Source organism: Alligator sinensis, unplaced genomic scaffold (assembly GCF_000455745.1).
Source record: "Alligator sinensis unplaced genomic scaffold, ASM45574v1 scaffold58_2, whole genome shotgun sequence".
In the NCBI taxonomy this organism is placed as follows: domain Eukaryota; kingdom Metazoa; phylum Chordata; order Crocodylia; family Alligatoridae; genus Alligator; species Alligator sinensis.
The window spans coordinates 1,123,093-1,134,565 of NW_005842405.1; the positions used below are offsets into that span (position 1 = coordinate 1,123,093).

Sequence of the window (11,473 nt, forward strand, 5' to 3'; positions counted from 1 at the left end):
CTGTGTGAAGATCTCTAAGCGCTGCGGATCCTTACGGACCCAGTGCATTTAAAGCAGGCAACGGAGGTCTGATCAACCTCTAGCCTCTCCCCGTCGCTGAGCGCAATCCAGACGTATCCCTTCCCGTGCGCAAGAGAACCGGACCCATGGAGCCTAGCAAACTTCGTGTGAGTGAGTGAACAGAAGAACCCACGGAGCCTAGCAAGCTTTGTGTGAGCCCTTACGACCGGCCTCAGAGCTCTTCTACCCGTGTTCGAGTCCTGCAGGTTTATTTTTCCTGTCGCCGAAACCCATTGCGACGTACCCTCGTATTTTATATCTTCCCGTCGCCGGAACCCTTTGCGACGTACCCTCGTGCCCTGCAGGTTCGAGTTTTGTTTTGGTTGTCTGTCTGTAACTGCAATTCAAGCAAGTTTTCCAGCCTACACCACTGCCATCTCGGTGTAAGTAAACAATCTTTTAAACTACCGCTACGCGTTTGTGCCTAATTCCAGCTCGACGGCCTTCCCTCTCCAAACTGGCATGCCCGGGCTGCTGGCCACAGCCTGCGTGCAGCACGAAAAAGGGCTCAGGTCGCTCCCGGCCCGCACACCCAGGTGGGGTGGGCGGGCAGAGCCACAGCTCGCACGGGGGGGAGGTGGCTTCTGCTGGTGCTTGCACCCCAGGAGGGCATGGGGGGGGCATGTGTCCCTCAGATCTGTGTGGGGTGGGCTGCAGCTGGGGGTCTTCTTGGCGGGGCCTGGGCTCAGAGCGGGCACCGGTGGCACTGGCACTGCATCCAGTCCAAATTTTGCCTCTACTCTGCTCCCAGTGCCACTGCTACCAGCCACCCTGTGCAGCCCCAGTTCAATGCCCCACCTCCACCCATGTGCTGGGAAGAGCCCGGGCTGTGCTGGGCAGCTGGCAGCGGTGGCACTGGGAGAAGTTTGGCAGCTAAATTTGGGGTGGATGCAGCAACCTCCCAGTGCCGCTGGTGCCCGCTCTGAGCCCAGCTCCCACTGAGAAGAGCCCTCTGGCGCCCTGGGTGCAGCATGCCCTGCCCTGTGCAGATCCAGGCAGGGGGCACCCGCTATGCCCTCCTGGGCTGCAAGCAGTGGTGATAGTCACCTCCCCTCCCATGAGCCATGGCTCTGCCCCGCCGTTTGAGCAGCACCTACCCCTGCCCCTGCCCCCTCCCTCACCACCGGGGGTGTTGATTTGCCCTGCCATGCCCCTTCCCTCCCCCCTTACCTTGCACCACACTGAATTTACCAGCTGGAGACAGCTCTCCATGCTGCTGGCTGTGCTCCATTCTTCCTGAAAGCTGCACTGCAGCTGTACACAGCACGGGCATTTATCAGCCAAATTATTGGCCGATATTCGATCCAGCCAGTTTTCTTTATATCAGTACCGATTTGATATTGGACCAATGTATTGGTGCACCTCTAATCTGAATCAGTTAGTCTCTAACATGCCATCCTGAACTACCTTCTGTCTGGCTTCAAACTGACACATCTAATCACCTCCTAACAATTTACAACAGCTGAGGATATACTACTAGGATCTGCCTAGTGGCATGAAAGCAGCTGTGCTACCACTTTGCTGTCTCAGTCAGCGAATGGACTGTATGTGCATCTAGATTTCTCACACCCAAGGTTGCCAGTTCAATGTATTTCCTTCTCTACTAGCCACTCACTCACTTCTGTTTTGGGATTATCCCTCCTCAAATAACACTCCCAATATACTGATGGAGGTAGCATGGAGTACATTCTCATGATGCATGCAGAGAATGTCTGCTTGTCGTCTACATGGTCTGTTTTCCTACTCATCCAAACAGGAGAAATTCTTCTCTGTTCAGGGGCTTTTAAGGCAGGGCACAAGCACTTGGCCAATAATGTCTGGAGACAGGGTGCAAGTGTATGTCCCTCAAAGTGTTTGTAACCAAAACAATTACATTCAAATCTGCACAGGATCATAGGAAAGAGGGGCTGGAAGAGAACACATGAGATCATATAGTTTAGGTGTTTGCTAACTAAATCAACCCAGCCAAGTCTAACCTGCTTTTGAAAATATCCATGGATGGAGATCCCGCAACTTCTTCAGATAATTTGTTCCAATGCTTGACCATTCTCATTATCAGAAAGTTCCTTCTAAACTCCTTAACTAAATTTTCTCTGCTGCAGCTTGAGACCATTACCCCTTGTCCTGTACCCTATAGCCACAGAGAATAGTCCATGTCCATCCTCCCTATACTTGCCTCTCAGGTATTTGAAGACCGTTATCAAATTGCCCCCTCAGTCTTTTCTCTGGACCAAATATTCCTAATTCTTTCTGCCTTTCCTCATATGTCGTAATTCCAAGGTCTCTAATAATTTGTATTCCTTTCTGCTGAAGCTTTTTCAGTCTGTCCACATCCTTGTTGAAATGTGAGGCCCAAAATTTGACACAGTACTCTAGATGAAGCCTCACCAGGGCTGAATAGAACAGAAAAATCACTTGGATTTGCAAGTGGCACTCCTGTTAATACACCCCATATGTGGTTGACTGTTTTTTGCAACAAGAGCTCATTGTTGGCACATATTCAGCATATTCATTGTAACACCCAGGACCTTCTCTGAAGTACTGCAACTTAGCTTTGCAGTTATTTCAGTGTATTTAATTATTCTGTCCCAAGTGTAGGACTTTGTATGAGTCCTTGTTGAAGTTCATCTGAACAATTTTGGGTCGTTTCTCCAATGCAATCAGGTTATGCTGGGACCTAGCCCTACCCTCCCAAGCTTCTGCAACTCAATCCAATTTTGGTGTTGGTGACCTTTACAGATCTTTTAAGTATGCAGTCAATCCCATCATTCAAATGATTAATGAAAATGTTAATATTAGAACCAAGAAAGACCCATGGAAAACTCCACTTGATATCTTCTCCTAATGAGACAGTCAGCCATTGATGACTATTCATTCAGTATGGTGGTCTGAGCAGTTATGTATCCACCTTACTATGCTTTCATTTAGTCTGTATTTCCTTAGTTTGTTAATAAGAATGCATATGCAGAAGCTTTTCTTATATGAGACACTGTTTAGCGTAATACCTTTAATTATCAATCTGTAGCAGAGATGGTACAACCCAGGGAAAACAGCAGTCTACTGGGACTCTGGAGAATTGAATTTTGTTCCCAGCTCCACCACTAACCAACTGGATGACTCCCTACCTCTGTTTCCTTATCTGTAAGATGGGTATAATGATGAATATGTCTTTTGCAAAGTGATTCGAGTCTTATGGAGGAAAATGCTATATAAGAGATGGGTACTGCCATAATTCTTCTGTACGCATTTACAGCTATATAATTTGAATGGAAAACATCCAAATAGCTCCCACAATGTTTGGGAAAAGAAGGAAAAAGTTTTTCATCTTCCTTGGCACTTTCATTTTGTTTGCAGTAATCTCTGAACATTTAGTTTCAGAGAGAAAAATGAGGAGCTACTTCATTACTGCTTGGTTCATATCACAGAAATCCCCAAAGGCCTAATGTACTCAAACTAAATTATTATTATTCACTATTGAGTTTGACTTTAATGTTGTTACAGTAGTTTCATTGCCCTTATTTTCTCTCTCTTCTGCATTAGCCACTTTATGTCTGAAGTCAGTGCTGAACTGCCAAAATAGTTGAAATACAGTTTCTCTCATATTGCTTACTTACATTCTTTGGTGAATTGTATATTTATATAATTGTTTTTTTGACACAGTAACAAGACATATTTTCTACTCTATCAGGAGGTACATACTGAAAAATATGGTGAAAACAGTCTTGACATTCAAAGTTGTGGCAAAATTCACAAGAAGAGAAGCTGTTCAGTAACTAAAACTTAGTTCTGCAGGAACTTGGCTAATGTTGTTTGCCATTCTAGCAATCCAAAGACTTATCTAATAACAGGATCCTTCATGTGATTTATTTTTTATCTTCAAGCTAGTTACATTTTCAAAACCAAATCTTCAGGTAACTCCTGTTACTGAACACAAAGTCTACTATTGTTTTCTTTTCATTAATAGGGTGCTGAGAAAATTTTGTCAATGAATGAATCGGGGGAGCTTCAGGATCTCTTAACCAAAATTGAGGTAATCATGTTTAAGGAATTAATTTAAGAAGTTTAAATATAAGTTGTACTGTTTATAGTCACTTACTAAGTATTGCCTTTCTTTCTTTTACAATCTGATGCTTACAATGAACAAATAATTACAATGAATGATTACTTACGGTTACAAACCAGTGAATGTTCCACCCCATTAAAAGTTTGGATTTCCACTCAGCCAAACCCAATAGTCCACACCCCGAATTTGACAGTCAGAAGGCCAAAGTAGACTATTCTCTGTAAGAACTATTTGTGCAGTCTTCAAGATCTGAAATGAAATAACTCCATTGTGAGTAGTCTGTGTCTGATCTGAAGGCAAATTATTTTCTGTCAGGATCAGCAAACACAATAGTTAAAACAGCAGGAACAACAACTAAAAACAGCATCCAGTACAATACAACTGAAGAAAAAAATCTCCAAACCATGTCTATTCAATATGTGATGGACTTTAAGTAGCAGTGGTAAAGGAATAGACTAAATCTCCCTGAATGCATCTACATGAAATGTTTACTGTGGAGTAGACTAATTAGCTCTGCAGCAAACATCTCGTGTCTACAGGTACAGGGCTATTAAGCTGGAGTAAACTAATAAACTCTGCAGCAGGAGTAAACTAATAAACTTGTACTTTTAAACACAAGTACTATCCTGCTACAGTGCTTTTTTACTATGTAGCATTGCACGTGTAAATATTGACATGACTGGCTGGGGCATGCAGTGTGGGGGCTGCCTGCTGGCTACCTGCAGTGAAGCACCCTTGTGCCCAAGTCAGCCCCTCTGCAGGACATTGAGTTGGGTCAGAGCAGCCCTGGGCTGACCTCCCAAAACCCCTGCCAGCTGGGGATGCTCTGACCTGGCTCAATGTGCTGTTGTCCCAGGCACATATCCAAACAGTACACCCAGAAGCAATAAATTACAGCACAATAAGTACAAGAGTTTATTGCTTCAAATTAATTGCATGTGTAGATGTGCACTCCATGCCTTAAATGCCTATAGCCTAGTCATTACGGCATTGTTGGGATGTGGGAAATCTGGCTTTTAGTCTCTGTTCTAACCACCAACCTACTGGATATTCTTGGAGAGAAAGTGGAGGAGTTTGTTATTCACTCCCAAAAATTCCATTCTACACACAAAACATCATCCTGCTGAGACTAATCTGCTTCTGAGAAAAATTTCCACTTTGACAAAGAATTTTGCAGTGGAAGAAACAATTAATAGATTCATAGATAGTTACGGGCTGGAAGGGACCTCGTAGATCATAGGGGCCAGTCCCCCTGCACTGGGCAGGAAAAGACAACTAGGGTCAAGTGACCCCAGAAAGGTAACTGTCCAGTCTCCTTTTGAAGATTTCCAGGGTAGGTGACCGCATCACCACTGGAGGGAGTTTATTTCACAGCATGGACACCATGACTGTGAAAGAGTTTTTCCTGGAATTGAGCCTGAAGCAGTCTTCCAGGAGTTTGTATCCATTGGTCTTTTACCCTGGTCTTCCCCAGGGTGCCCTGGTGAACAGCTGTTCACCGAGTTCTTGATATACTCCCCTGATACAGTGATAAACTGCTACCAAGTCCCTTCTCTTTTGTAGGTTGAAGAGGCCCAAGTCCCTCAGCCTCTCCTTGTATGGCTTGTCTTGCAAGTCTCTGATCATATGGGTGTGCCCCTCATAGAGGCATCCTTGGGTGACCTTCGAGCATTCACTCAGCTCCGGCCAAGGGGTATGTCCCTGGATCTTAGCTGTTAGATTACGCTCCACCCTGAAGGAAGCCCCAACATTCTCCTGCCATGACTTGGTCTTCTCTTTTTTCAGTGGGGAGGCTCCATCCCGGGGTTTCTCGCTGCTCTGGGTACCATGCAGTGGAAACATTTATGGGGCTCCACCTCCCCTACACCCCAGCCATGCGCCACCGTCGGGATCGCTGGATGGTGGGTTGTTGGCCTGTTACCTGATTCGCCTATCTCAGATGGCTGAGAGGCGTACAGTTATTCCCCACCTTCACACCCAACCTTCGTCCAGGTCTCTGCCCATTTGGCCTCAATCTTACTTCGTGACCCTGGACCCATGGAGAGTCTTTCTTTGGTCATGACTCCGAGTCTTTCAAAATTCAAAGTAAAAGGAAAGGAAAATAATGAAAGAATCTGGGCTTGGGTTTCTGCCCACCCCACTCATGGGTCTAACGTCTGCAGTCCTCTCTGATCCCTTGACATCGTCCCCCTTCTCCAATCTGGATGAGACCCCCTTAGAGGGTCTGCGTACTGCCCCTACCAGGGCTGTATACCTTCTGGGGATGTCGGCCAGGGAGCAGCTTCACTCTCCGGCGTCCCTGCTGTCCCTCCTGCCATTCTTCTGCCACTGGTCTTTAAGTCCGCCAGGTAGCAGTTTTTTATGACGTCATCCACTGGTGCCGCCACCAGCCGTCAATAAATGTGCCTGATAAACCGTGCCAGCAGCTCTTTTTGGTGCAGCTCTCCCTTCCCTACTGCAGGTAAGTGTGCCCTCTTCTCAGGGCTCTTTCTTTCTTTTTTTGGGCAGGTTGCCTCTGCCTCGGGTCCCACTGCGGGAGGCCATTCCGGCATCTCCGTTCTTATTTCCCTGGGACAGGGTGGTTCTTCTCTGGACCCTCTCAAGTTTTTCCATGTCCTTGTTGAAGTGCAGTGCCCAGAACTGGATGCAGTACCCCAGCTGCAGACTAACCAATGCGGGGTACAGTGGGAGTATCACTTCCTTAGTTTTGCATGAGATGTAATGGTTAATGTATGCCAGGGCTACCCTCAGTGCTACGCTCAGTGTTCAAGCCACATGCCAGGGATAGACAGGATACAACTGGACCTGGACAGGTTACAGGGGTGGGCAAATGAGAATAGGATGGGATTCAATACTGACAAGTGCAGGGTACTGCACTTGGGCAGTAAGAACCAGCAGCATACCTATAGGCTGGGGAACTCCCTTCTCAAAAGCACAGTGTCAGAAAGAGATCTTGGAGTCATTAACGATTCCAAAATGAACATGGGCTGCCAATGTGAGGATGCAGTCAGTAAGGCTAACTGCACCTTGTCATGCATCCACAGATGCATTGCAAGCAGGGTCAAGGAGGTGATCCTCCCCCTCTATGTGACACTGGTCAGGCCACAGTTGGAGTACTGCGTCTAGTTCGGGGTGCCGCACTTCAGGAGGGATGTGGCCAGCATTGAGAGGGTCCAGAGGAGGTCCACTGTCATGACCTGGGTACAGCAGGTCAGACCCTATGAGGAGAGGCTACAGGACCTGAATCTGTTCAGCCTTCACAAGAGAAGGCTGAGAGGGGGCCTGGTAGTCATCTATAAACCTACCAGGGGGGACCAGCAGGGAGTGGGAGAGACCCTGTTCTCCTGAGCACCTCCTGGAGTAACAAGGAATAATGGCCATAAGTTGTTTGAGAGTAGGTTCTGGCTGGACATTAGAAAGCACTACTTCACAGTCAGGGCAGCTAGGATCTGGAACCAACTTCCAAGGGAAGTGGTGCTCACTCCTATCTTGGGGGTCTTTAAGAGGAGGCTTGATAATTACCTAGCTGGGGTCATATGAGCCCAGTCTTCTCTCCTGCCCAGAGCGGGGGGTTGGACTTGAAGGTCTACTTAGGTTCCTTCTGACCCTACATCTATGAATCTATAAATCTATGACCTCAACTAGCTCCATCAGTACTCTCAGGTGAAGTCCATCCAGTCCTGCTGACTTATAAATGTCTAGCTTTTCTAGTTGGCTTTGTACCAGCTCAGCATCCACAGTGGAAAGGCTATCATTCCCACCATGCCCTGTGTGATCCTTATCTTGCTTGTCTTTCCCCTTTGTCCGGTGAAATACCGAAGCAAAGTGGGCATTCATGAGTTCAGTTTTTTTCTGAGTGCCCATTACCAGCTGTCCCGAGGTGCTAAGCAGGGGCATCACACTTCCATTTGTTTTACTTCTGCTCCTTACATACCCAAAGAAGGACTTCTTATTATCCTTGACTCCCTTGGCTAACTTAAACTCAGTCACCACCTTAGGTTTCCTAATCATATCCCTACAAGTGTGGACCACTGTTGTATAGTTTTCCTTGAGGACTGTCCCTAGCTTCCACTGTGTTTACGCCTCTTTTTTCTTTTTCAAGAGGACCAGGATGTCCCTGTTGAGCCAGGAGGGCTTGCCAGCCCTTCTTTTACCTTTCTTCTTAATGGGAACAGTTTTTTTGTTGTCCTTTGAGGATCATGTCCTCGAGGAATGACCACTCTTCGTGCACCCCATTTGCCTTCCATCCCTGATCCTGCATCGCTTCCCCTATTAATGCCCTGAGCCTGTTGAAGTCAGCATTTTTGAAGTCCAGGACTTCAAGACTGCTAGTTGATTTGTCAACCTTGCGGTGGACAGTGAACCTGATGAACTCATGCTCGCTGTTGCCCAGGCTACCCTCAGTGTTCAAGCCACATGGCAGATCATCTCCTTTGGCCAAGACTGAGTCAAGGAAAGTGGTACCTCTGGTTGGCCCTTGCACTTCCTGGGTCAGAAAGAGCTCCTCAATTACAGTTAAGAATCTACATGACCGATCCAACCTGGGCAAGTGTTCCTCCCAATCTATGTCCAGTTTCAATGTTTAATTGAGAAATTTCTGACCAGCTCTTAATCCTTACTCCATATACAGACTAATCTAAAGGCATTATTTCTTTTTCTTTTTTGTTATGTTCCTTTGCTAAGGGTTGCAAGATGGCCTGCTTTTCACAAGAACCTAAGCACAGATTGTTATGAAATGTAATGATAAAATATGTTTCCATTATGATTTTGGAGTTAATTGAAAAAATGGCCATACCAGTAAAAGGGCCAGTACAGTAAACAACATAAAGTATGTGGGGATCCCTAGATATGCATAAAAAAGTTGAGATTAAATACCCGTACAGAGAACAATTTCCCCATAACAACAGGCATTGCCTGCTCAAAGACACAATAATAGAAGCTACTTTGGTCAAATGCAGGAAAAAACAAAAAAGGGGACTTCATATTATTATGAAGTTTCTGGTTTTCTGTACCCAAGATGGCAATATCTGCATCAATTGTTTTGTTAACTACATCAAATACTTAATTGTGACAATTTTTGCACATGTGAATAGATGATGTAATGTTTACCTTGGGTTTGGGAGGCTGTAGTTTTTCACAGCATTGTGTGTAGCATCTTGCTGCAACTTTGTGTAAAGATTATGACTTGGTCAGGTCAGTGTCTACCTTTCCAATATGATTTTTCTGAAATTTCAAAAGGAGCAGCTACTAGTAAACTTCAAGCTACTACCAGAGGCATAACTGGCAAGTTTTGTGCCCTGGGCAAAACCCAGCTGGGATGAGGATAAGGAGGGCAGAGAGCAGTAAGTGAGGGGTAGTCAAGGTTACTTGTCCTTGGGACTCAAAGTCTTTGGCTGCTGCTGGCATGAAATGTTCTGCCCAGTTCCAGATGTTTTTGCTGCTGCTACAGCAGTTATGTGGAGTCCTTACACCCAGCTGCTGCTTCTATAGCTATGGTCTGTGGCTGCTGCTACAGTAGCATTATGGACTCCCCAGGTATCTGCAATTCTGGCACACCTTCTAAGTGAGTGTCTGAGGCTGGTGCTACCCTTGCCCACCCCAAATTACATTACTGTCCATTATATCCGTGCTATGTTTAACCACTGCTCTGCATCACACTAAGTCTCCACCTCACTAGTTTTTCATGGACACATCTTACACCTTGGGAAATACTATATCATGTCATGTGTTAGACACTTTTGGAAATAAATATGTAGGGTGAAAATAGATTTGGAACAACTTCTCTCCCAAATCAATATTGACTTCAAGGAACCTGCACTGATTTATATCAGCCAGCAATCTACCTCTCCTCTCCTGCCAATGCCTCGATCTGCATGACTAGCAGATGAATATTTTTTCTGACACTTCTGAAGCACTTCTGTTGAGCTCTTTGATACAACTATAAAAAGAGTGCTGTGTGTGTTCTGTTTATATTTTAACATAATCAGGTAATTATGTATAATTTCTCAGAGCAATATTAGCAGAGACTGTTTATATCACTGGCTTTCTCTGTAGAAGTCTTTATCCAACATTGCAGCACACATCTGTGCTACAGCAAGTACTTACTACATGGTTCTTTTTATTTCTCTGATATAGACCTCCAGGGTGATCATTAAATAAACTAGTGACATTTTCATCCAAAAAAGACCTAGAAATCTGCTCCTTAAATCTTTGTCTTTAATCTGATATGTTATAAAGAAAAAGAAAACAAAAGACAGAATTGTTGTTACACAATTCAAAACCAATTGAAAGCTGTATTATCTCCTAACTTGTAATATTTTCCCCCAGTGTAACTCTACTGACCATGGCTAGTTTGTATGTTTTATTATTAAACCTTAAGCTACCTAAAAGAGCATAATTTAACTGAACAATATTCACCTCCTAGCTAGTTATTTTGGCAAATGTAAACACAAATTATCAAGCATTATGTTAGATACGCACACCTCTAATGAACCTGGTTGACTATTGGATGCTGTTCTTACCAATTGAAAATGCAATTCTGTGGCAGTAGAAAACCATGAGTTTCAGTAGTCAGAGCTCAGTGTTTCTTAGAACATATGAAACATGAACCCCCATTCAGAACCCTTTTGTCCCGAAGCTTCTGACCATTAACCACTATTTATATTTCTCTCTCTTCCTTTTTTCTTATGCAGAGAGTGCAGCACCCCCACGAGTGCCCCTCTTGTGGGGGTTTTGGCTTCCTTCCATGCTCAGTGTGCCATGGGAGCAAGATGTCAGTGATTCGGAACTGTTTTACAGACTCTTTCAAAGCCCTCAAGTGTACTGCTTGCAATGAGAATGGGTTACAGCGCTGCAGGAGCTGTGCAAGCTAAGAACAACATCTTCCGATATATAAAACCTCATTTTATGTTACTGCAGCAGTTTGTTATACGCTTTTTTAAAAATGATCCTATTTACCAGATAATGAATAAAATTTATTTGTAATACAATTTTGTTGATTTGATTGCTGAAGCCATTTAATGCAGGCCTTTGCTCATATCCTGTACATCTCAGTAAGGAGAATGAAGAGGCCATTGCTTTCTTTATTAGAAGTTAGTGCTCATAAAAACTACCAGTTTGGCAGCCTTTGGACCTGAAGCCTTCTCTGTTACTAATGAATGTTAGTAGTAGAGTATGAATCGCCTCATGCTGTCCACCCAAGTTTCAAGACCTGACCTGGAGATAACACCAGAACCTTTACCATCTTTATTTCTGTTCTCTGGGTGATGAGTCAAAGCAGTGGTTGTATGATGTGTACTGAATTAAGCCCACCAAGTCATTGAACATGGTATTTCACAAAATAAAATGTAG

General features: G+C 44.7%; 1 protein-coding gene across 1 annotated transcript in view; it reads left to right on the forward strand.

Annotated features, from left to right (window-relative positions):
* Positions 1-10,995, forward strand: part of GRXCR1 (glutaredoxin and cysteine rich domain containing 1) — a 92,530-nt gene extending 81,535 nt beyond the window's left edge. Inside the window, exons 4-5 of the mRNA XM_006029940.1 lie at positions 4,025-4,090; positions 10,816-10,995. Coding sequence (XP_006030002.1) covers positions 4,025-4,090; positions 10,816-10,995 — 246 coding nt within the window. The remainder of the gene's footprint in view (positions 1-4,024; positions 4,091-10,815) is intronic.
* Positions 10,996-11,473: the final 478 nt, after the last annotated feature.